The sequence below is a fragment of the Tamandua tetradactyla genome, chromosome 6 (genome assembly GCF_023851605.1).
Source record: "Tamandua tetradactyla isolate mTamTet1 chromosome 6, mTamTet1.pri, whole genome shotgun sequence".
Classification (NCBI taxonomy): domain Eukaryota; kingdom Metazoa; phylum Chordata; class Mammalia; order Pilosa; family Myrmecophagidae; genus Tamandua; species Tamandua tetradactyla.
The window spans coordinates 143,514,083-143,541,336 of record NC_135332.1 but is presented as its reverse complement, the minus strand read 5'-3'; the positions used below and the strand labels follow the sequence as shown (position 1 = coordinate 143,541,336).

General features: G+C 33.7%; 1 protein-coding gene across 16 annotated transcripts in view; it reads right to left on the bottom strand.

Moving 5' to 3' along the window:
• Positions 1 to 27,254, bottom strand: part of VPS13B (vacuolar protein sorting 13 homolog B) — a 1,000,970-nt gene that overhangs the window by 524,285 nt on the left and 449,431 nt on the right. For 15 of the 16 annotated variants that reach the window (XR_013178353.1, XR_013178354.1, XR_013178355.1 and 12 more), the window contains one exon: positions 17,501 to 17,663. Coding sequence is in view for 12 of the 16 variants with exons in the window: in XM_077167321.1 (XP_077023436.1) it covers positions 17,501 to 17,663 (163 nt within the window). In the remaining 4 variants the exon portion in view is untranslated. The remainder of the gene's footprint in view (positions 1 to 17,500; positions 17,664 to 27,254) is intronic. The other variant, XM_077167319.1, reaches the window with a different exon arrangement.

The window sequence follows — 27,254 nt, the reverse complement described above, 5'->3', positions numbered from 1 at the left end:
TACATTTTTTCCATAAATTTTTGGCTTAGAAATAAAAGTTATTTCTTTTTACCCTGTGAAAAAGGGAAAAAATGCTTTCCCTAAATCTATATTTTCATTAAATTCTTGGATTATGTTCTGAATGATATTTTCTAGATGTTTACTTTAGATGCACTTCATTAGATGTACTTCATTTTATTTTAAAACTTTTTCTATTCCAGAAAGGGAAAATATTTTTGAAACCACATTTTATCCCTGAGAGAACAAAATCAATTGCATTTTATGCATTAGTGTCTACCATCAAGCTTTAATATTTTCCAATGAAATTAAATATCTAATTAATCACAAAGGAATGGAATTTTAAGTTAAATCACATGATTAAAGTGAGTAACCTCAAATATATACAAATCCACAAAAATTGTATTTCGGGTACATTAATATTAATTCCACAAAGTAATTAAGAACATACCTGCTCAACATAAAAGCTTGGTCAAAATAAGGATGGCTTGATCATTTTTAGATGTAGACCTGTGTTGGTGTGACCTATTTTACTTCTAATCCACAGTTCTTAAAAATTAGAAATTCAAAATCTATCAGGGGCTTCAGGAGCAAGTATTAACTAGCTAAAACTGGAAATATTCCTACTAAAAACTATTCCATGAGTTAAACTGCCTGTGGTTAGAATGATTTTTTTTTTTAACTTAAAGGAATTTCAAACTTGGAATAACATTAAACTGATGAAAATGCCATAAGGTAAAGTGGAATGACATGTTCTTTTGTCTTAGAAGGAATATATTCCACTTATGTAAATGGTATGGGGCTTGTCTTGAAAAAATTATGCATTTCCTGATCTCTTAGGAACACAACACTTGTCTTGCATAAATACTTGTTTGTAGAGATAAAAATAAAAATAACTCTAAACTGATCTATAATTGTGCATATTCTTATCTTCTTACCCTGGTCTAGAGGATTCTCCTGAATATATACTCCTACATCAGTGCATATATCTTATATCCTACCTTATCTGGGATTTCAGTATATATAAATTATCCCCAATCTTTGCTGTATCTCCAGTTTTGCCTTCTCTCCTCTTTACTTCACTTCTCTATAGTTATAGACATATTCAATTAACTCTACAAATATCTTGAAAGAATAGTGTACAGAGGCTGTCTCTAACAACTAAAAAACTAAAGCTGCTCTAGCCAACTGACCTCATATTACCAGGCTGTTTTTCAGTCTTATTATCCTTGATGACTACTGTATATCATGGAGTAATTCGTGCTCCTATTTTTTTTTTCTTTGCATGGGCAGGCACAGGAAATCAAACCTGGGTCTCTGGCATGGCAGGCGAAAATTCTGCCTGCTCAGCCACCATGGCCTGCTCAAATCCACGCTCCTTTTGAAATTCTTTTCAACTGCATTTTAATTATGTAAGTAGCTTTGTTGACTACCTCCTTGAATAATGCTTCTCAGTCTCCTCCACTGGCTCCTTCTCCTTACTCTTTAATGAAAAAAAATCCCTCAGAATTTAATTTTGGGCCTTCTCATTTTGCTACATATGGTCTCCAGGAGATTCCATTCACTCTATGGCGTTGACTATGATCTATATGTGGATGACTCCCCAACCTATATCTCTTATAGTAAAGACTCTAAGCCACCTCAGATACCAAAAATACCATTACCAGCTCTCTTTCCTGATGTCCCCACTAAACGGAAGAGTCAGCTTGTGACAGCTCTCCACAGCTGTAGAAGACATACCATTTTAAGTTATTACGACAGAGAATGCCAATGGTCTCTAATACTCACTCTCCTCTTTTTCCTTAATTAATAGGACACATAAGTTTTAGCAAGGAACATATCTTGAAAGAATAAAGACTTCATTTTTGAGAACTCTTCACAACTAGATATGTTATGTGACTAGCTTCTGGACATGATTATATAAGAAAAAGTGGAATGTACAATGTCTGGAAAGGGAAATAGAATATGCTTCTTCCCTTTTCTCCATTCTGCTTTATGAAATGCAGAGTTGATAAACTGCTGAAGCAACTGTCAAGAACAGTAAGGTAAGCTTGGGAATGGAAGCCACCCATAGTGGAATAAGACAGTACCTGATTTCGTGGAAAGCTATATCAACCTTAGAGTCCCTTTTCACTTGAGAGGAAAAATTCTATCTTTTTAAAATCACTATTATTCAATAGGGTTTTCTGATGTTTTCAGTCAAACTCAAACCTAAATAAAATAGCTATGTTGTTGAACTCTTAGTTTAAAAATAACCTACTTTGGGGGTGCATGGGTGGTTCAGTGGTAGAATGCTCACCTTCTATGTGGGAGACCCAGATTTGTTTCCCAGACTATGCACCCCCCCCCAAAAAAATAATAATGAATAAAAATATCCTATTCTGAAATAAAGTTAGGAAAAAATTGTAATTAGAAATATTCTACCCAATAATTCAAGTTTATTCTCAAACGAAAGATTCTGAAAAGAAAAAAGGACTTTGAAACCTTTACATTATCTATAATTTAAACAAAAGTACTTTCACAATTTCAGGGTTTTTCTTATTTAATTCTTTTTGAGAACCAGTCATAAGATACATTTTCCATATGCCCTAAAAAAAAAATTAAAACATCTCAAGCATCATAAGTTTTTTGTTTTTGGAGAATCATCCATGACACTGGAAAAATATTTAAGGATTTATTAGGAAAGAGAAAATGTGTCAACAGTAGTACTTCACTTTTGAGTCTCAGCAAGGAACTTAGCTGTGCCTAAGTAAGAACGACACCCAATTAAAGAGAGGCAGAGTCTTTCATGCTCATTGCAGAGAGGGGTTTCCCAATAGTATATATATTGATAACTTATGCAAAATCTTTACTCTCCCTAAGACTAAGCTGCCAATTTAGAACAATTCCCTTATAACCTTGGTAACAGAAGGCATGGTAAAGTTGTCTGTTTATATATTAAGTATATATTAAGGAAATAGTAGCTGACTGAATTGTATAGACCTGATTTTCAGCAGTGTCATTTAAGAAAAGAAATAAGGAAATAAATAACAACCACAAAATGAGTACTATTCTCTGGCATTTTCATTAAAAACGAAATCTCATTAAATACCTTTGTAACCTTGGACAAGTTACTTGACCTCTTTATGATTTGATATCCTTAATTATAAAGTGAAAGAGTTAGACTAGATAACTTATTCCTAGATATACATAATCGTAAACAATTAATCCACTGAAAAACATATGGTACACTCCCTCATCTGCTTCAATTTACTCAAATATCATCTTTCAGTGAAAACCTGACTACCCTAATTAAAACTGCAACACGTCCCTACCCCTTCGGATTCTTTTTGTTTTGAATCTATTATTTTACCAATTTGCTTACCATCCTCTAACATAATATATAATTTATTATGCATATGTTGTCTCCTCTGCCCCACCCCACCCTTGCTGATGGCAAGGATATTTGTCTGTTTCTTTATTGATGTATCCCAAATGCTCACAACAGTTTCTGTTACTGGAGCACAGTAAGCACTTATTAAATATTTCTTGAGAAAAACAAATTATTTCCACTTTTTGTGATCTAATAATGTTTTAAACACCATAATTTTACAACAAACTTTCATGCTTCATGGAAGGTCATCTATAGTCTTTGAAAACACAAGCACTGAAATAATAACTGAACTAATATTTGTGATTAAGCAAAGATGATAAATCAATGTAATTACTGTCTGGAAAAAAAATTCAACCTGTTTAAGAATAACAACTTCAAAAAGCAACTATTGTTGGTCTGCAAACTTCTAATCTATCATTTTCTCTTTTACTAGCACTTTCCTCATTTTCTCTTTTCACCTGGTAAGAATTAAGGTGTTCCACAGTTTACTAATTTACCTCTGCTTCTCTCTTTATATTTCCCTCACTACAGAATTCATCAGCTCTAATAGCACTGCTTATCACTTTTGTACAGATGATTCCAAATCTAAATTCCTACTTTGGATCTCTCTCCAAAAATTTCAGTCTATAGAACAATGCCATTTGAATGCTCCATCACTACCTCAAAACTAACATCACAAAAACCAAATTCATTAGCTTTCACCCAAACAAATACATCTATAAATAAATCATTCAACCAAATTCAAATCCTGCAGTTATCTCTACTCCCTACAGTTTGTCTACAAAAGTCCACACATCTTTTCTATTCTTCATATGTAATACAGTCTTTCTAATCCTTCCTTTAGTTATTACAAGATAAGACTTCATTTCATTCACTTACTGTCTTATCCCTTTACAAATGGCATAATAATCCACAATCAGCTGCCCTCCCTTCAAAGATAAAAAAATTTCCTTTTTTCTGCGACTATCTTCATGCCAAAACATTTTGGGTTTCATCCTATTAAAGCAATAAAAAAATCCAAACTTGGGGGTGCAAAGATAGTTCAGTGGTAGAATTCTCGCCTGCCATGTGGAAGATCCAGGTACTATTCCTGGTCCATGCACTTCCCAAAATACAAAAAATATAAATACAATGAAACTATCTAAATCGTAAAATATTTCAAACTACATACAAGTAACAGCACAATGAACAATCATGTATTCACTACATAGTACCACCAAATCTCTACATTACAGCATATGTCTCAGATTTTTTTTTCTTTCAAACAAAATGTCACAGTCAGCTAAGAACCTCTTGTCCCCTTCATGACTTCATTCCACCTCCATCCCTAGGCTTCTATAGGACCTTGCATTTGGTGTTTGTCCTCACTGTAATGAATATTTCCATTCTTTCATGACATAAGCAGTCATAAAAACATCTTTCAATATTGTTTCTTCAAAATACACATAAAGCTGGAGACTTGCCTCCATGTCCTTTTTCTGCTTTTTTTATTGTTATGTGTTTATGAATGTGGAATTATTTCTGCTGCTCGGTGAGACGTTCTGGAGTTCATCAGATTTATTTTTTTAATTTCAATTACTATGTCCTTTTCATATACATGGATTTAATGAGCTATTTTTCCTATCTCCCAATACCTGTTTTATTTCTTCTTTTCCCTTTTACTCTTCTCCCCATAATTTGTTATTTTTAAATGGAAGTCAACCTTCACTGATTACTGTGAGCATTCTAAACTATTTTATTTTGAGATCTTTGTAATGATTTCATCTACACTCAATTTATGTTCTGACTCTTGATTTTTATTTTGTCTTCCTTAACATTAGATTTCTTCATGTGAATTTTGTAATTTTGGTTCATAGGCTCAACCCTGGCAGGTGTCAAGTCAGAATTGGTTTTACAACAGCAGTTCAGATCTCCAAAATGTCCCATGTAAATGACTTCTCTTGGCTCAGGTCTTGGTCCTGAAGGTTATGACTCTATGTTTACCTCTCCCTAGGCCTACACACAGACACAGGTTATCCATAGTTCACTAACTCATGTTTGGTCTCCTTTCACAGGTCTAGAAACCCAATCCTAGGCCCTTGTTTCCAGCAGCGAGCCAAAACATAGACAGCTTTTCTCCCAACACACACACAGCATTTTAGAACCCTTTACCATGTGGATAAAATACTTATACAATAAACTTAATATTTTCCAAAGAGGTAGTACAAATTTACCTTCCCCAAAAAAGTATGTGATTGTTCTACTTGTTCTATAGCCTTAACAATCCAAACTACTCATTTTAGTCATCCTTTAGGATGAGTAGTTGCATTTCATTGTGGTTTTCTTCTGCACTCCCTGATTACTAAGGTTGAGCACTCTTTTTAATTTTATTGATTGTTTGGATATCATCCTTTCTGAAGTGCCCATTTGTGACTTTTGCCCATTTTTGTATTGGATTATCTCTTTTCCTTATTGTCTAGTAGGATTCTTCATATTTTTTGCAAAGGAGAACTTGGTAGGTTATACACTTAACAAATGTTATCAATGATTGTCACTGTTTTTTACACCCATTCTCTAAAAGGCTTCTTTGAACGAAAAGAAGTTCTTAATTTTGATACAGTCAAATGAATCATTTTTTTTTTTATAATTAGTGCTTTTCATGTCATTTTAAGAATCTTTCTTGTCTTTAGGTCATGAACATCCTTCCCTTGTCTTCAAGGGGCTTATTGTTTTAACCTTTAATATTTTAGATCTACAATCTTCCTACATGTTTGCATTTGGTTAGCAGTAGGGATGCCTTAGCTTGCCAAGGCTGCTATGATAAATATCACAAAATGGGCTGACTTAACAGAAATCTATTGTTTCACAGTTTTAGAGACTACAAGTCCAAAATCACGGTCCTGAAAGGCCATGCTTTTTCTGAGTCTGAAGCATTCAAGGGGTTCCTTGGTTTGCATTTCTTCCTACATCACATGGTGATCTGTCTCCTTGGTCTCCTCCTGCAGCTTTTTCTGATATTGTTGGCATTTTCTCTGCCTTTTAAGAACTCCAGTCATATAGTTTAAAGCACATTCTGATTCAATTTGGCCTTATTTGACGATCTTAAACACAAATGAGCCCTCACCTTAACTAATAATAACTTCTTCAAAGGTCTTATTTACAAATGGGCATACACCCACAGGAATACAGATCAAGACTTGAGTATGTCTTTATGGGGGACATGATTCAATCCTCCAGAAATGGGTCATCATTATTTTATATATATATATATCCAACTAAATGTACATTTACTAAAGCAAATCTTTTCCCTAATCCTAAACCTCTGCCATAAATCAAGTGTCCACAAATACATGAATTGCCTACTGTATTCTCAATTTTCTCCCTCTGAACTAATTGTTTATCTTCCACAAATACCACTGTGCCTTAATCAGTAGCATTATAAGCCCTCCAAATTTATTATTCTTCCCCAGAATGATCTTGACTATTCTTGACACGTTCCATTTCCACATAAATTTTAGAGTCACCTCATGTTCCATGAAACTAAAAATTAGGTTTTTTACTAGGATTGCTTGAAACTTATACATTGAATTTGGGAAAATACACAACTTTACGATACTGACCATTCCAATCCAAGGATATTTAAATCCTTCCATTTATCTAGTAATGTGTTAATTTTCTCCTGCATCAAGGTCTTATACATATTATACTAAGTTTACTAAGCGATAATTTTATATCATTAGGCACTATATTTTTAACATATTTTATATTTGTTGATAGTATGTAGAACAACCACCTATTTTGCTGTATAATCTAGCATATAACATTATTAAATGTACATATCAAAGTTTAATAATTAATACATTCTTTAGTATTTTTCTATGTATATATTCATATTATTCACAAAAATGATAGATCTATTTTTTCTTATTTCTTTTATTTAGTTTTTGAGTGTTATTTCACACACCAGTTCATAAGAATGGATTTGATTGTCCAGTATTAGATTTCAGAGGAAATGTTTTAGAATTTCCCCTTTAAGCATAATGCTTCCTATATATTACTAGATTGCCTTTATCACAGTATGGAAAGTTATCTTCCATTACTAGCTTGCTAAGAGTTTTGTTTGTTTGTTTTATCATGGAAGAAATCTGAATTTTATCAAATGCTTTTTCTACATATAATAAGATAATCATATAATGTCTCTCCCTTATTTCTGATAATATGTTAAATTACACTGCCTTTTTAATAGTAAACCAATTTTGAGCTCCTAGAACATGCATACATTGTTTATGATGAAATATCCTTTGGAAAACTGGAGTTATTATCCTTTGGGTGCTGATAATATTTCATTTAGGAATTTTCAACTATGTTCATGATTGATACAATTTAGTGAGTTGAAATGTGGAACTGAGTGTGTGTGATTCAGTACTCTGCAAACAACTTTTAGAATAGACTTTTAGATTGCTCATTCATTCAACAAGTATTCATTGAGTATATTCAATGGGTGAGGCACTGCGCTAGGGACAATGAAATAAAGGATAATAAAATAACATCCATGTGAAGTGTGTGCAGATATGCAAGCAGCCATGGATTTACAATGGGGCAACAAAGTCACAGGCAGCATAACTCCTAGAAAGATGCTGCGATTGTTGTAGGTGAATATCAGGCATGGAACACAGGGAGAAAAGATTTATAAATGACCATTAGATCAAACTGGTTGAGAATGTTGCCTAAATTGTCTACAATTTTACTAAATATTCTACTCATTCTATCAATTATTGAGGGAAGATTGTTGAGCTATAACCATGGATTTGTCTTTTTCTCCTTGCAGCTCTATCAGATCTTATTTCGCACTATGTCATCTTGATGAATTGATCTCCTTATTAATATGAAATATACCTCTTCCCTGCTAATCTAGCTTGCTATGAAGTCTACTTTTTAAAAATTAATATTGCCTCTCCATTTTTGACTACAGTTAATGGTTTCATGAATTAATTTTTATAATCCTTTCAGTTTTAACCTCTCTTGATCTTCATACTTAAAGTAGATTTCCTGTTCACAGCATATAGTTAGGTTTACTTTTTAATCCAGTCTGACAATTTATCTTTTAATTGGACCATTTAGATAATTTATATTTAATAGAAATAGTAGTACAATTGGGTTTGGATCCATCATCTTAACATCTGTTTTCTATTTGTCTTAAGTATTCTTTGTTCCCTTTGTCCTCTTTAATAGCCTTCTACTCAACTGAGTATTCTCTGGATGCCACTTTATTGTCTAACTTTATTTTAATGGTTGCTGTAGAACTACATGTCCAGTATAACCAATCGTGGCTACTGAGTACAAGTAATGTGATTAATCCAAATTGAAATGGGTTCTAAATTTGAAATATATACTGAATTTTGAAGGCTTAGAAAAAAAATAAGGATATAAGCTACCTCATTAATCATAATTATATTGATTACATGTTGAATTAATACTTTGATATACTGGATTAAATAAAAAACATTAAAATTAATTTCTATTGTTTCTTTTTACTTTAAATTTGGCTACTACAAAATTTAATATTACATATGTGTCTCACATATTATCATTGGCCAGCTCTGCACTGAAGTTTACCACAGACATCTTTATTTGCGATCAGTCCTACCTTCAATTAATATTATCACTTCACATATAAGTGATATATCACTTATATTTAAATTTAAATTAAATATTAAATATTAACTTAATTTAATTAAAATAAATACTTAATTTAAATGTTTAATTTAAATTAAGTGATATATCAAATTTAAACTAAATTTAAGTTAAATATTTACAATATATTTCTAGATTTCCCTCTCTGATCTTTGAAATTTTAATTCCAAATATGCTACAAAACCCACAATACATTGTTATTATTATTTTTTTTAACTAAATAGACATTTAGTTTTCAAATATATTTTTAAATGAGAAAAAAGGACTTTTGGTCTTTAGCAAATAAGGTATATTACCACATTGAAGGTGAGCATGCTTGAAAGGGGTTTTATAGACTCATGTTTCCTATCAATAACACTACAAATGTAATTAAGTTCACACATGAACTACTGTAAAGGCATGAACCTTGCACAAAGAGTATTTAATTTCAGGATATAGAGGGGAAAATGTTACTGCATGTTATGGGCTACGTTTAACAGGAAAATATCAACAGTATGCAGCAATACCAGGGGTACATAATGGGAGGAGGGACAAGAGTTAGGGGGAGGTTTAGAAAATCTAAACCTAGTTAGGGTGTGTTTATGGGTTATTTTTTTCTTGGGAACAATGAAATTATCTAAAATTGAGAATGTTGATTTGGACATTATATACGAGGCCCAGTAGATGCAAGTGGCTGAAGGATGCACTGACTGAGAAGTAGACTGGTGAACCATGGTGCAAACATATGATCGAACACGGTACTACCTCAAAAAGGAATGAAGTTGTGAGGCATGCACGATGTGAATGAACCTGGGGGATATTCGGTGAGGCAAAATACGCCAGAAGCAAAAAGAGCAAATATTGCATGATCTCATTTAGAAAAGACATTAAAAAAACTGGGGCCTAGATTGTAAGATCTTATAGCAAGCACATTTAGTCCAGAGTGGTAATTGTTATTTCTGGATTTTGAGACATTGTTTTATATATGTATAACCTGGTATTTAAAGATAAGAATGAAGGGATCAGGTCAGGATTAAGGTAATTCAGAATACAAGAGTAAAGAAGATATTGCCTGTATTTTAGAACTTCATCAATCTTTGAAACCAAAGGAAGAAAGTTTTATTATGTCCAGAACCTAGGTTTTCTGTAGCACATAATCTAACTCAAGCTGTCTGGATAGACTATTCAAACAATCCAAACACAGGGGGCCAGATTAAGAATGAGAACCTTTAATCCTATATAGCTTAATGTAATGCCTGGATACATCCCAGAGTATATTAAGCAGATCAAAAAGCATTGGCAAAGTCCTTTGAGGGATGGGAGAAAAGTTATGGAACTATTAGACTTTAACACCAGGGAAACTCTGTATACTATGCCAAATATTAGGGACACCCAAATCAATAGGCCAAGCTCTTGATCTTGAGGCTTGCTTTTGTGAATCTTATGTATGTAGCAGAGAAGCTTAGGCTACCTACGGCTATGCCTAAGAGTCACCTCTGCAGGACCTCTTTTATAGCTCAGATGTCACCTCTCTCTCTCGAAGCTCAACTCTGCAAGTGAAACCACTGCCTCCCCTCTACATGTGACACGACATCCAAGGATAAAAGTCTCCCTGGCAGTGTGAGAGATGACTCCCAGGGATGAGCCTGGCCCTGGCACCATGGGATCAATAACGCCATCCTAACAATAAGTGGAAAAAGAAGTGTAACAAATAAGGTATCTGTGCCTGAGAGTGTTCAAATAGAGTCAAGAAGCTACACTGGAGGTCACTCTTGTGCATGCTTCAGTTAGATATTACTACCTATCATAACTTGCCAAACCCTAACCAAAACCATTCCTGCCATTCCTAAAAAATACGTAGGGTATTATATAGGATTCTACGAGGGCTCCCTGAACTGAGGTAACTTTCGAAAACCTACAACCTCCAGATGAGTCCTTGGACCAGATAAATTCTGAAATGCCTTTCCAGAACATCAACTAGTTCCACCCCATTATCCCATATTATAGACAGCCCCTTCCAAAATGAAAAAGTTAGCCCAAATACCTCTAAAGAGTGGGAGAAAAATCAAAGTCATAGTAAAGTAATACCGAAAAGGCTGGGTTTAACATATGAATATGAGTGCTGAATCATTATACTGATTTCTTTTAGCCTCCAGTACCTTAGAGCAGCTAGAAATAAAAACCTAAAATTGTGGAACTGCAACCCTACCAAACTCTGAAATCTGTTCTACAACTAATTCTTGCAATGCACTTTAAAATTCATTGCTCTAATGTATATATGCTGTTTAAAGAGAAGGAGGAGTATAATAGAGAAGATAGAATTTAATAAATGAGTACGACTATATTGAATCATTATATTGGTATTTTTAGTGGACTCCAGTGTTTTGGAACAACTAGAAGAAAAAACAAAATTGTGGTAACCTATACCAAACTTTAAAATCTGTTCTATAACTATTTGTTAAAATGTACTTGAAAATGTATTTTCTTTTTTGCATGTATGTTATATCTCACAATTAAAAAAAAACCACCAGCTAGGGGAAAAAAGTCTTTTGTATTTTCCCACATATTTAGCATTCCTGGTACTCTTTATTTCTTTTTGATGATCCAAGTATCCATCTGTATAATTTACTGTCTGCTTAGAGAAATGCCTTTAACATATTTCATAGTACCAATCTGCTGGCAAGAAATCCCTTTGGAGTTTGCTTGTCCAAATAAGTTTTTATCCTGTCTTTATTTTAGAAAGATAATTTTGCTTTAAAGAACCCTAAATTGTGTTTGGGTTTTTACTTCAGCACTTCAAAGATGCTGTTCCAATAGTAACTGGGTTTCTTAGTGTCTTGGTTTCTTAGTTTAGTTTGTCATTCTTATCTTTATTCTTCTCTACAAACAGAAGCTTTTCCTTCTGCTTTTAGTACTTTCTCTTTATTGCTTACCGTTTTTTTTCATGTATGTCTTTATTACTCATCCAACCACACACTAGATAAAGAAGGTATCAGTCAGAAGGTTTTTACAATCAACTGGTCACAACATAGAAGCTACATAGTTAACTATACAATCATTATCAAAGATTAAGGCAACTAGGTTATTGTTCAACAATTTCAGATATTTCCTTCTGGCTTTTCTAATATACCAGAAACTGAAAAGAACTATCTACACAATGATTCACTAGTCATAATCATTTGTCAAATCCTAACTTCTCTGTTACTACTCCTTCCTCTCATTTGATCATTCTCTCACTCTTTAGTAATATTTGGGCAATAACAATTTTTCATGCTGAAAAGGAGTACTGACATTATAGGGTAGAGGAATGCAGCTGGTTGATGTTCTTGGAGACATTGGTACCTCTGGATTCCAGGGATTTTCTGGCATAGGAATTAACTGGAGGTTTTAAGTTTCTAAAAAATAAGCTTAATAAGTAAAACTTTTATACTGTCCTAGAGCCCTGGTTAGTCTTTAGGGTTTTCAGGAATACTGTTCGTTGGCATCTGGCATACCATTTTGCCAAGGAGACTCATACTCGTGGATCATGTTCCATGTATGAAGAGGGTAGTGAGTTTATTTTCTGAGTTTGGCTTAGAGAGAAAGGCCACATCAGAACAACAAGAGGTTCTCTGAAGATGACTTAAAGACATAATTATAAACAGACTTAGCTTTTCCATTACAGAAATAAGTTTCATAGGGGCAAGCCTCAAATAAGAGGGCTTGGCTTATTAAATTAGGAGTCCCTAATGCTTGAGCTAATATCAGGAATTTCCCAGGTGGGGAAGTTTAGTAGTTTCACATTTTTTCTCCAGTCTCTCAAGGAACTTTGCAAATACTTTCTTTTTTTTTGCCCCAAATACTTAATGTGCTTTGATATGATTTTTTTTTTGTTTATTTTGGAGTTTGTTGAGCTCTTTGGCTCTTTATGTTTGTGTTTTCATAAAATATGGAAACTTTTTAATCATTATTTCTTTGAACTTTATTTCTGTCCCATATAATCCAATACTTCTTGTGTTTCCATTACTTCTTAATAGTACCCAACAGTTCATTAAGGTACTGACTTTTTTTTTCTCTTATCTCTGTGTTTCACTTGGGCAAAATTTTATTGCTATGACTTAAATTTATTAATCTTTTCCTGCAGTGTCTAATCTACTACTAATTCTACCCAGTGAGTTTTTCATTTCAGATACTGGCATTTTCATCTCAAGAGTTGGGCTTGCTGTTTTTTTCTTTTACATCCTCTATTTCTCTCTTCAATATGTTCATGCTTAAAATACCTAACCACATTTATAATACCTATTATAGTGTACAGATATTATATCTTAATTTAATGCACCTGTTAATTCTATTATCTGTGCCATTTCTCAGTCTATTTCTATTGGCTACTTTTTCTTTTGGTTATGAGTCATAGTTTGCTAATTCTTGCATTGCTAGTAATTTTTTACTGAAAACTTGACATTGTGATTTTAAGTTGCTGTATATCTGGATTTTGCTCTATTTCTTTAAGTAATGCTGAGCTTTGTTTTTCCAGCAGTTATCAGCAACTATATTTAATGCAGTGGCTTGTTTTTAGGCTTTGCTAAAGCCTAAAATACTTTTAAAATATATTGATGGTTTAACTCCACTACTAAGTCATGGCCCTTCTGGGTCTCCACTGAATGTCCCAAGTTATCAATGAGAATTTTGAACTCTGAAAAGTGGGAACTTGAACATGTTCTAGCCCTGTATGAGCTCTAGAAGCCATTCATATCATACTCCCCCCACCATTCTTCACCCAACTTTGTAGAGTTTCATCCCATGCACACACATCTTACTATTAATCATATATTCAAGGAGAACTCTATTGGAGCTTTCTGGAGCTCTTTTTCTGTACAGCTTTTGTCTTCTCTAGAATTTTGTCCCATAATTTTCAGCCATCTCTGCCTTCCTATACTTCAACCCCTGTCTCCACAATTCACCAAGAGTGTTGAGATCAGTTTGCAAATTCTCTCCCTGTTCTGCGGTATAAAATGCACCTCCAGCAGAAAAGCAAGGATAATAGTAGGGTTCAGCTCATTTGTTTTCTTTCTATGAGGGATCACAGTCCTGTACAGCCTGTTGTCCAATGCCTGAAACTGGTATTTGTAATTTTATTCATATACTTTGTCCAGTCCCTGATTCCATTATGGCCAGAAACTAAAGCTCCGTGTTTTTAATTTGTGGCATTTTCTACTAAAGTTTACATCATTAATGATCACATCTTTATTATTATCTTGAGAATGTTCAATGACTCTTAAATTAAGAAGTCTTCTGTTATTTTACCTCTGTACTTACACTGCTTTAGACTTGAGAAGTAACATCTAAACATGTAAGACGAAAAACAGCCTGCATTTTTTTAAAGAGTTATCATTATGGGGTCCACTGCTTTTTAAAGTTTTCATCTCTTTTACAAATATTTTCCTCAGGAGTCCCAAATTATGGTTCATAACATTTCCAAAACACAGGGTAAACATATGTCATAGCTTATAGGAGTTTCCTTGTTTTGATTGATATATAATTCTCCAGAAGATTATTTAGAACTTTGTGATAATATATTAGCTTCATATGGAACATGCTTTTATTCTGGCTTGAACTGCTCTATGGGCTTATATCACTGAAAATAGTGCTGTTCTGCTGTCAACACATTCCCAGCCATCACACACATGTTCCCCACTGCAGCCAGCTACTTAACATTGGCTAATTTAGATTGGGAGAAGAGACTTGCTTCTTGTTGAATAATTAAAAAGCAAAATATAGTCCAGTGCAGCATCAGCAGACCAGAGTCTTAATGTGCCAAAAACACTACATAATTTATTGGGGATGAACCTTAAGGCTAACTTCGGCCCACAGTAGAGAATATAAAATTTTTTAAAATATTATTTTTACTAGAATTCAGGTATAAAATTAATACTAACATTTTTCCACTGTAAAATCCACTAAAAAACAAAATGTTCAAAAAAGATGTAGATATCTTACCAAATTCATTACAGTTTATGGTGGAATGTAAATAATAAAACAACGATAACTATACTTATAGTTCGAATATAAATTCAAAAGAATCACAAATTGTTTTTAATTAAAAAGCTATTAAATTTTTTTAATTTTCATTTATTTTTCTGGAGTGGTGCAAATGTTTTAAAAAAATGACCATGGTGAAGAATATACAACTATGTGATGATATTATGAACCACTGATGTATAATATAGTTGAATTGTGCATGTGTGGCTATTTTTCAATAAAAATATTTTTTTAAAAAAACAGGAACTGGGTTGGCCATGGTGGCTCAGCAGGCAGAGTTCTCACCTGCCATGCCAGAGGACCCAAGTTCAATTCCCGGAGCCTGCCCATGAAAAAAAACAGGAACTGTATGTTTTAATTAAAAATAAAACCAAAACATTGGAAATTTAATTTTAACTAAAGAAAACTTTAATATAGAGGATCCTTAAGAAAAGGGAGAACACTATCACCAAGGTCCCTAAAAAAGTACAAATGGTAAGTATCTAATAGAGAAGACGCATAATTCACAAAGAACATCCAAGGCTTTTTATCTTCTAAAAATACTAGCAGGCCCAAAACAGGGAAAGCACAGGCATTAGTTTGATAACTGTTAATTACCCTGACGGCTCTAGAAATGGGAAAACACTAAAGAAAGATGAGGCTATTTCCTTAAACTCTAAAGCAAAGAACTACAGTTCACATTTGTAATTTGAAATAAAAAGAAATGCGTCGATTATACATGCTTCATATTTTATACAGTAATGATTAATGATGGAAAATTGTGTTTTTAGCTTTTATTTCCCTCACTAAAAAATTATTAATTTCTTATTGAAAATGTAGAAAAGTGTAATACAGAAAGCAAAATAATTCTCAAATAATAACTGATGTAATTTTGGTATATGAATTTACATATGAAATTTCCCATGAATGTACAGAAGCCTTTTAAGCCATACTCTAAAATTATTCTTTCTATATAGAACTATATTATGATTTTTCATTTGAATCATAAGCAGTTTCCTGCATCATTAATAATCTTTAAAAATGATTTAAAGTCAATTGTAGATATGATTTACAGAACAAAAACGAAATAAAAGGCTGGAAGACAGAATATGTTATTTATATTTATATGAGGTCAAGTTTATTTTAATCATTGGAATTTCAGTAGACTATTTTATTTTATTAAGAAGTGATATTTAATGGAATGATTTCTAAATGTTGTGTTAGTTAATTTTTTTTAATTAATAAAAAAAAAAAGAAGTGATATTTATAAACTTTTATGTAAATTACTACTTCAAGAAACCTCACCTGAAACAGTGCGGTACCTAAAGAAATAATATTTAAGCTTATAATCAAAACAACACAAATTACTAGATAGTATCTAGATTCAAAAACTAAGCACAGGCATTTTTGCCAATTGATAAAGAAAATCTCAAAAGAGTAAAAGGTTTGTAGATATTGACACATACAATAATTTCATATAATAAATATAATGTTTTATTTCAGCAAAAAATAATACAATATGAAATAGTAACACTTTTGCATACGACTCCACAAAAATGATCTTAGCATGTTATTGTTAAACATGGTATGGGAATAATATTAAATTCAACCTATTCTCTAGCTTGAATTTCCTTGTGTATCCTATCTTAAATTCCTTAAAGGAAGGGACCATGTCTTATTAATATTTCTACCCTCAATATCACTTAGAACAGAACTGCCCATAACAAACATTCAGTAAATCGTTCTGAATTATCAAAAATATAAAGCTTTTATCAGTAAGATTGGGAATATCTGTAAGAAATAAAGCTGAACATCCAAGCATAAATATAAAATCAACTGATGAAGTACAAAAAATAGAGGTTAAAAATGGAAATATCACATAAAATGAAATCACAAAGTACGTTTTAATTATATAAAGGCAACAAAATAAATCAATTAATCTGAGAATATTTATGTTTAATATTTACATAGATGATCTAGATCACAAAGTGAGAGGTGGAGAAAAGATTACGATGTATTGTGGTTTTCAAGAATTCACTTTAAGAAGGAACATACTCATAGGAGACAATTATCCATAGGTCTCTGTCTTACAAGTAGAGCTGAATGCCTTTGTTTCCTACTGTGTCTTCAAAGAGGTCTGAATAGCAAAGGATACATGTGCTTACAGCCCTGCATGATGGTAATAGCATCTCCCCCTAGAGAAAAGCACAGCATGCTCTCTGCCCATTATAAAATATTTGGGTTCTTTAAGCTTCTCTATAATGTAACCCACTGTGGTCCTCTTTGTGCCACCCTGTGGGAATTGTACTCAGGGCATTAGGGTAAGAAAATTCTAATACTCTGGTTACTGCTAGTGGTAAGAGTAGTAATGTCCTTTGTCTCTTGAGTCTCATCTCTTCTGCCAGCATCCATGAAATGTCAGGCTAACTTAGATTACAGGTAAAATAAAATCTCAAATCCTTTACAATTCTTGAAACATACCTGTTATAGTTTTTGTTTTTATAGGGCTGCTGGCATATTCAGAGGCCTGATAAGACTGCTGCTTTGCCAAGGGTGTACTTCCAACAGATACTTCATCCTCTTTCCTTCTGCAAGAAGGAAATTCCTTCTGTGGCATAACAAGAGGCACAGCTACCACAGGCTGCTGGAAACAGTCAAAATAAAAAGGTGAATTATGACTATTTCTTGAGCATAAGGGATAAACATGGCATCATTGGAGGTTTATTATTTTAAATCAGTCAATCGATCAATTTCTATTGCACACACACAAAAGTACACATATATACATACACAAGGATACAAATCAACTTAAATTTTAAATTACAGTTCTGGATAAAAATAAAAAGAGCTAAGAGTTATCCAGTTAACACAAATATTAGTAAGAAGCCTAAAGATAATATGCAAAGGGCAAATCAAAACTAAAATTGGTTAACAAAATTATGATTCCTAGAAATTAGAAAGATATCTTTATGAAATTAGATGTATATTCATATAAACTGATTATATACATAAAAATCTGGATAGTCCAAACTTTGGAAAAATTGCCAAAAATCTCTTTAATTTCTCTGACAAAGTGATGTCCATAGCATAGTTAGAAAGCACTGAAAAATATCTATAGTTAGAGAAAGCTGGAAAACATTACAGTCCTATATTGAATACATAAGTGCTGCGCTGGACAATAAAGCAGCTGTTTCATCTTTAGTCACTGAAATAAAGTCTGATGTATTGCTGATGACACCCAATACAATCTTGTCAGATTTTTGGCAAAAAAAAAAAAAAAAAAAAACAGAGAGAGAGAGAGAGAGGTATTTTTAAGTTTGCAGCAGGACCAAAGATCAGTGTTGAAATGGGTGGAAAACAGTCATCAAAATGTAGGGTTTTAGCCACAAAGTGAGAAGGAAATTGTAACTTGGAAAACAACAGATGATAGCTGCGATACAGCTGTATGAGATGATAAATGTGGTGAGAGTTGGTCAGGCTGCATGGTAGTCTAATACTTTCCTCAGCACCACAACATCCAAAATTTTGCAGACCCAACTCTAAAACTCATCCAACCATAATATTTACTTAACATTATTTAGATCATCAATAAGTATTTCAATGAAAACATACGCATATAAAAAGACATACTGTTCAACAAGTCCTGAGTAAAATGAAAAACTAAAATGAGAAAAAATGAAAAGATTAAAATATATTATGGGAAATATCAAAATGTAGAGTGTTTAATTTCATATTAAGTATTTAGTCAAACTTAGAATTCTATGAATGTAAACAATTAATATATCTTAAAAAGTAAACATATAACGTACAAATATTGATTTATAACACAAGTACTGTAAAACAGTACTGTTAGGATATAAAGAGGGTTACTTTTCAGTCCATTACTAAAACATCTAAGAAATATATGCCAGATAATTATTTTTAAAATATTATTTTAAAATGATTTTGTTCCTGTACAACTTGACACCTAATACATGGTACTGTTTTAAATCTTTTCAAGTTTGTCTAAACCTGAGTATTACACTAAATGCTTCGGTTAATGACAATGATTTTGAGACATATGTATGTGTGTTTTGCATCTGCAACCACTGAAACAATATCACCAATCATCTTTGTATCACAAGTAGCTACCTAACATGGCACCTATCAAATAAATATTTGTTGTTTAATTGATGACCAAATAGGTTTCTAGATTACATTTATTAACCCTCAAAATGGCCATTTTCTGTTAAGAATTTCCCTGGATTTAATCATATCTTCCAATACTTATTTAATCAGAGTAATTATAATGTTTATTCTTAAGGTAGAAAAACAAAGCCAACTTCTTACCCATGGTAATCCATTTCAGACTACTGATAATATCACTACATAGTAGAAGAAAAAGGATATTTACCTGTAAATATTGCCACTCCCATATTTTTAAAGATCACATTTTGCCAACTGTATATAATAAGTATCACTGTTAATTAATCAAAAATCATTATTTTCCAAAATGTCTTTAAAGTCCTGAATAATCAACTGTGTGACAACATAAAACCCTTTTTTTAATTATGTAATCAATACAGAAAATTAATACTTATACAAATTGAAATAGGAAATACTTTTTTAAGACCTAGATGAGACCTAGATAGAAATTCTCAGTGTATTCTAAATTTTGATTCATTTAAACTTCCTTATCTATAAAATAAAGGGTTTGAAATACCTACAGAAAAAAGCTTTCTTCCTCTAATATTTAGTGACTCCAAAACAGATCAGATCTCTTGGACATCATTTATACCCCTGGAATATAACCAAGCATCCTAAGAAATTATGACCATGGTCAAGGTCAAACATATAATAAGCAATCAAAAAATTATGAGCCTGGAATCTTGAACCGGGTATGAGATCTAATTGGATTGTACAGGTTAGTGTGATGCTCCGATATATCCCAGAGTAATTGGGACAGAGAATAAAAAAAATATTTGAGAAGTTCCCTTTGGAGACCGGGGAGAATGGAGGAAATATTCAACTTCCCCATCTAGGGAATTCCTGATATTCTTGTAAGCACTGGGGACAACCAATTCAATAGGCTGAGACCTTGATCTTTGGGCTTGCCCCTAGGAAGTTCAATTTTGTAAAGGAGAAGCTAAGCCTAATGATAATTATGTCTAAGAGTGACCTCCAGAGAACCTCTGTTGTTGCTCAGATGTGGCCTCTCTCTCTAAGTCAACTTGGCAAGTGAACTCACTGTCCTGTCCCCTCTATGTGAGACATGACTCCCAGGGGTATAAATTTCCCTGGCAAAATGGGACCTGACTCCCGGGGAAGAGCTGGGACCCAGTATCATAGAATTGAGAAAAGGAGGAAGAGATAAATGAGACAAAATAAAGGCTCAGTGACTGAGAGATTTCAGAGTTGAGAGGTTATCCTGGAAGTAATCCTTACACATTATACAAATATCCCTTTTTAGTTTATGCTGTATTGGAATGGCTGGAGAGAAGAACCTGAAACTACTGAACTGTGTTTCAGTACCCTTGATTCTTGAAGAAAACTGTATAACTATACAGCTTTTACATTGTGACTGTATGATTGTGAAAACCTTGTGTCTGGTGCTCCTTTTATCCAGGGTATGGACAGATGAGTAAGAAAACAAATAAGGATTAAAAAAATAAATAAATAATAGGGGGAGAGAAAGGGTAAAACTTGAGTAGACTAAAAATATTTGGACAGATGAGTAAAAAAAAAAAAGCACAAAAAGTAAATAATAAGGGGAGATAAAGGGTAAAAACTGGGTAGTTTTAAATATTGTGGGTCAATGAGAAGGAGAGGTAAGGGGTATGGGAAGTATGAGTTCTTTTCTTTCTTTACTTTTTTATTTCTTTTTCTGGAGTGACGCAAGTGTTCTAAAAATGACCACAGTGAAGAATACACAACTAAGTGATGATACTGTGAGCCACTGACTATGTAATATGGCTGGATATTTCTCAATAATAATATTTTTTAGAAAAATTATGTGCTATACAGTGTGCTACTGAATTCAAACAAAACAGCCGAAAGCTAAGATCAATGAAAGGCATGGTAGAGGCAATACCCAACAATAAAAAATCTTTGCATAGTTGAAACTCTGGGTACGTTTCCACATAGGAAAAAATAAAAGGCCAATCAAAATTCTAACTTGAGAGGAAAGATCTTCTACATAGCTACATTCCAAACACCTACAATAGCGCCCAGCAGACACCAAACCATCAGTAAATATTTCTTAAGTGACTGCTAATATAGGTACTGCATATTAGGCATAAGGTAATACTGGATAAGGAGTAATACAATGATTCCCTCCCCTTCTCTGAAATAAAGCCAACAAAATCAAAAACCTCAAAGCAAGCATTATGTATTTTTAACAACATACTATTGCTTTGCTTATATTCTTTTATCTTCTGGTCCTGGATATTTCCCCATATTTCAGATATATCCCAAACCCCAGATCACTCCTACCTTTGTTCCATCAATGTCTCATGATCACAAAATACCCAAAACCTTTCACCCCTCCTTCCTAAAAAATTTGTCCTCTTTTAATTTATTATTAATGTAATTTTAAAAATATAAGGGATTAGAAAGAAAAAAATTACATCCATATGCCTACTCTAACCAGGAATTAATAACTATTGACATTTTATCACATTTTCTTCTTTTTGTAAAAAAGGAAATGAATGAAATATGAAACTAAAATGACCTGTAACTGCCAACCCACTGAACACCCCCCACAGTCAGCCCCTATTATAACATTGGCACAAGGCCTTCAAATTAATTTTTTACACATATATTAAAAATTTATGTACACATTTTAAGGGTTTTTAAAAATATATATACATATTGTTTTCATATTGCATCTATCCTTTGGAAGTGACTTTTTTTCATTAAATATAATTTTGAAACATTCCTATTAAGGTCTATCATATAATCATGAGCAATACAGCATTACATCATGTGACTATGCCATGCTTTATCCACTTCTTTACAACCTTTAGGGAATATTGTAAAATATTTCCTATTTTACACTACTGCAATAAATGCTGCAACATATGGGGTTGACTCTTTGGGATAAAACAAATGTAACTGTGAGAGCACATATATATGAAAAAGTAGAATTTGAGGCTCATAAAAGTATGCTCATTTTCTCTTTTATTACATATAGCCAAATGTATGAATTTTCACTGACAACACAAGTATATGAGTTTATACATTCTTTACAGTCTCACCAAGATTGCATATTGGCATTTTTTTCAACCAAGAGATTTTCAAAGAAGACTGATCATGAGTTATTGATTGTTAAAACTGGCTGGTGGGGAAACAGAGGTCCAACTACTGCACCCTCAATTTCCTATAATAAATTTTTTGAACACTAAAAGACTTTTAACTTTGGATACTTCCAAATTGAAATAGCAAAATATTATGCTATAAACTTCTGGTGAAAACGTAAATTGTACACCAATTCTGGAAGCAATTTGGCAATACAACTAAGGTCTTAAAATATGCTAAACTATATACTTAGAGCCACTAATTAAATTTCTAAAACTATAGCCTTAATAAATAATTAAGGATGAATGAAAAGGTGTAGCAATGAAGATATTTAAGTGAATATTATTTGTAACTCTAAATGGGTGGGTTTATGGGTATTTGTCAGTTTACCGTTTAAATAAAATTAGTAATATTTTTGAATTTATGAAAAAACGTATTCTTAATTTAAAAATAGCTATAAGATAATATAGTAAAGATTAAAAATAAAAATCCATGAATATATTTACCAACCAAATGAATATCTAATTTAATTAAACTGCTAAAATATTATATTTGAAATTCAGAGATATATAAAATGTACTGAAGACAACTGTATTGCTTACAAAATTGTTAATCAAAAATTTAAAACTAAAATTTTCCTCAAATGGTCCCTGTCACTAGTCTTGCTCCTCTATCATCTATCCTCTACATTCCGCTAGAGTAAACCTTCTAAAATCCAACTATTTTCATATCAGTTTCCTATATTTCCTCTTTTGTTTCATCACATAGTTGTGTATTCATCAACATGATCATTTTTAGAACATGTGCATCACTCCACATAAAGAAATAAAAAGAAAAAAGAAAAAAAAACTCATACATTCCATAGCCCTTACCCCTCCCTCTCACTGAGCACTTATATTTCAATCCACCCAATCTCCCCCCCGCCCCCCATTAATTATCTATTTTTTATCCTTATTTTTTTACTTATCTGTCAAAACCATGGATAAAAGGATCATCAGACACAAGGATTTCACAATGCATCTACCTTTTGTTCACTTTTTACTTTTACTAATAGTCTTCATTTCTACAGCTTTCTCTAGACCTCTTTCTCCTGTCTTTTCCTAACTGTCTATAGCCTTCCCTTTAGTATTTTCTTGTAGAGCCAGTCTATTAGTCACAAATAGTCATAGTGACTATTGTCTAAAAATATTTTCATCTCCCCCTCATTTTTGAAGGAGGGTACAGAATTCTTGGTTGGCAGTTTTTCTCTTTTAGAATCTTACATATATCATACCACTGCCTTCTCACTCCATGGTATCTACTGAGAAATCCACACATAGGATTATCCAGCTTCCCTGGTAAGTCATGGATTGCTTTTCTCTTGCTGCTTCCAAAATTCTCTCTTTGTCTTTGATTTCTGACAATCTGATTAGTAAATGTCTTGGAGTTGGTCTATTTGGATATATTGTTTGGGGTATGCTGCACTTCTTGGATCTGTAATTTTATGTCTTTCATAAGAGTTGGGAAATTTTCAGCAAATAGTTCCTACATTAGTATTTCTCCTCCTTTTCCCTTCTGTTCTTCTTCTGTGATACTCATAACACATATATTCATGTACTTCATGCTATCATTCAAATCCCTGAGACCTGGCTCATATTTTTCCATCCTTTACTCTTTATTTTCAATTGCAAGTTGGATTTCAGATGTCCTGCTCTCTAGTTCACTAATCCTTTCTTCTGCCTCTTTACCTCCATTTTTATAGGTCTCTTCTATTGTGCCTATGATTCCCGTAAGTTCTGTGATTTGTTTATTTCAAACTGTATGTTCACCCAATGTCTTCTTTATATCCTCCCTCAACTTCTTGGTATAATTTTTGATGAGATTTCTGCATGTCTGTTCAAACATCCTGGATTAGTTGTTTCAACTCCTGCATCTCATTTGACATGTTGGTTTGTTCCTTTGACTGGACCATACCTCCGATTTTCTAGTATGTCTTGTTATTTTTTGCTGGCATCTAGGCATTTGATTTCCTTAATTAGTTTATTCTAGAGGTTATTTTCACTCTGTATTAGCTACGGTTCTCTAGCGATATCTGTAAATAGAAAATTTATAAAAGTATCTCCGTGACCGTGGGAATGTAGAGTTGAAGGTCTGTAGGGCAGGTCGCAAGCTGGCAGTTTCAGTGAAGGTCCTCAATGAAGTTTCAGGAGAAGCTAGCTGGGCAACCACGGGGATGTAAGAATCCAAAATCTATAGGGCAGGCTGAGAGCTGGCAGCTCCAATGAAGGTTCTCAATGAACTCTAGGAGAGGCTAGCTGGGCAACCGTGGAGACGTAAGAATCCAAGATCTATAGGGCAGGCTGAGAGCAGACAGCTCCCATGAAGGTCCTCAATGAACTCTCAGGAGAGGCTGGCTGGCTGAAGCAGGAAGAGTGAGTGTCTTTACTGAATCTACTTAAAAGCTCCTGGTGATTAGATTAAGTATCACTCATTTCAGAAGACACTCCCCTTAGCTGACTGCAAATGCAATCAGCTGTGGATGCCATCAATGCGGTCATGATTTAAGTCTATGAAATGTCCTCATAACAACAAATAGGCTAACACTTACCTGACCAGACAACTGGGCACCACCACCTGGCCAAGTTGACACACGAACCTGACTATGACACATTCTTATACCTAGGGTTTTCTTGTTGGATGACTTTATTCTCTATCAGTTCTTTGGCATTCATTTCAATTTATTCTATACTGCTAGCATAGATTCTCTTTAACTGATCAGAATTTTCAGGTCTTGTTTCTCCGTTTCTTGCCCTGCCTATATGGAATTTCTGTTTTGTTTTGTTTGTTTTTGCTTTTGTTTTAAGGAGGAGGAGGACAAGGCTTTCCTCAGATATTATTAACCCCAGTTAGATTTTCCCAGACCACACAGGACCAGGTTTCACCAGAGAGTAACCAGTATCAACTTTCTTTGTGGGTGAGACCCAGCAGGTTGTCAAACTTTCCTACAAAGCCTCTAGACCCTGTGTTTTTCCTATCTTGCCCCAGGATGTGGTGCTTATCTGACCACAACTTCCCACCAGCATAAAGTGATACAGTGCCTTTTATTTCAGCAGCCTTACCCTACCAGGGGCATGGTTGAGACAGAGGCTGAGGTAGTAGATGGGCTTTTATTGCTTCTGTTTTCCAACCCTCGGGGATTGAATTCCCTGAAGGAGGGCCTCCACTTCAGCTGGGCTCTGCTCCCTTTTACTCAGGAGAGACATACTCTTTAGGGAATTGTCCAATCCACCTAACTATTTACTTTGTCTCTCAGACATGCCTTAATTACGCCCTTGCCTGAGGCAGTACTGGAGCCTGACAGGGCTTGTAGTTCTAGCTAAGAACTGTTAAGAAGTTAAAAAAAAAAAAATAGAAAGTTTTTTCAAAGCCAGACCCACGCTCCAAGGGTTTGCCCATCAAGAGCTGGAGTTGGTACGTGGCTCTATGCATCCCGAGGCTCTACGTTCCCCCCTTTTCTTGATGTCCAGCCCTTTTCCAGGATTTTGGTCTGTCCAACTCAAAAAGCCTCTTTATTTTTTCCCACCAGCTCCGCCCCCCCTCTGCCATGCAAAAATCCTGGCTCCTTTAGTGCTTACTCCAGGTTCATCTGTGATTGGCGCCTGTTTTCAGTAGTCAGAACTTACTAATTAATTTCACAATTGGAGCATAGTTGAACTAATTCCTTGCTGCTTGTACGGTCTTTTCCCTTTCCCCTCAGGGAATCAATCTGCTCTGCCTGTGGGGGAGGGACATCAGCCTCCGCGTCTTGGTAAACTTACAGTTCTGTGTGGGATCTTAGCTGTTCCACCCATTCCAGACTGGTATATGATGTGTGTCCAGTCACTGATGTTCCCCCAACATTTGTTCCATACAGTTCCTGGCTATTTACAAGCTGCTGTAGAGGATGAACTAAACTCCATACCTCACTATGCCACCATCTTGCCCCACCTAATTCCTATATTTCCTCTTTACCCTTCAGGTTAAAGTCTCAAATTCCTAGCATTTCAAATAAAACCACTCATGAACTGATTTCCAATTCCTACTAATTTCTGTAAGAACAACTGGCTCCAGTCTGGAACAACTTCTGGAACAAAGAAGTTGTTATAACTTCTTTGTCTCTGTGCACACAGTTCAGTAGAGAAGAACCTTCTCTACGTGGCTTATCCCTTCAGTGCTCAGCTCAACTGAAAATTCTTCCTTTTCACAGCCTCCCACACATGTGAGAATTATTCCTCTTCTTTGCTTTCACATAATCCTGCACATATATCTAACATAGCAATTACTAAGGATGGCTTTACTAAGTTCCTTAGTATTTTCAAATGTACTAAATACTCCTAGATTATAGGAAATTCTCAGTCATGACTTATTTCTGCAGCCTGTGTTGAGCACACTGTCTGGTATTCTGTAACTATCTTTTGGAATGAAAAATAGAATAGGAGAAGAGATGGAAGGGGTTTCAAATGGAATTAGGAGAAAGTTAAAGAATAATATTCAAAAGTTGCAGCCTGAGACATAGGTTGTGCTTTGTAATTATAAAATGGAATGTTTTTTCCTATCAAATAGCTTTAAACTCTCTCAGAAAGGGATACAGAGTTATTACAAAGGAAAATACAAAATAATAATTTAAGTCAATGTGAAAATGTAATTCAATACAGCATAAATTTGGCCTCACACTCTCCTAGTTCTGTCATTTATTGGCTCTAAAAACTTAATAAAGTAAATCTCAATAAACATCAATTTCTTCATCTTTAAAATGGAAAAACAAAAACCATCTGTCAGAATTACATTTCAGTATCTTGACATACATTTGAATACCCTAGAAACTATAATTAGCTACTCCTTACATTTATATTTTATATTTACCCTTTAAACAAACATATGCCCCAATCCTTTTTTTCCAAACACTTATCCCAGGGTTAGGCATTTAATACATATTTGATAA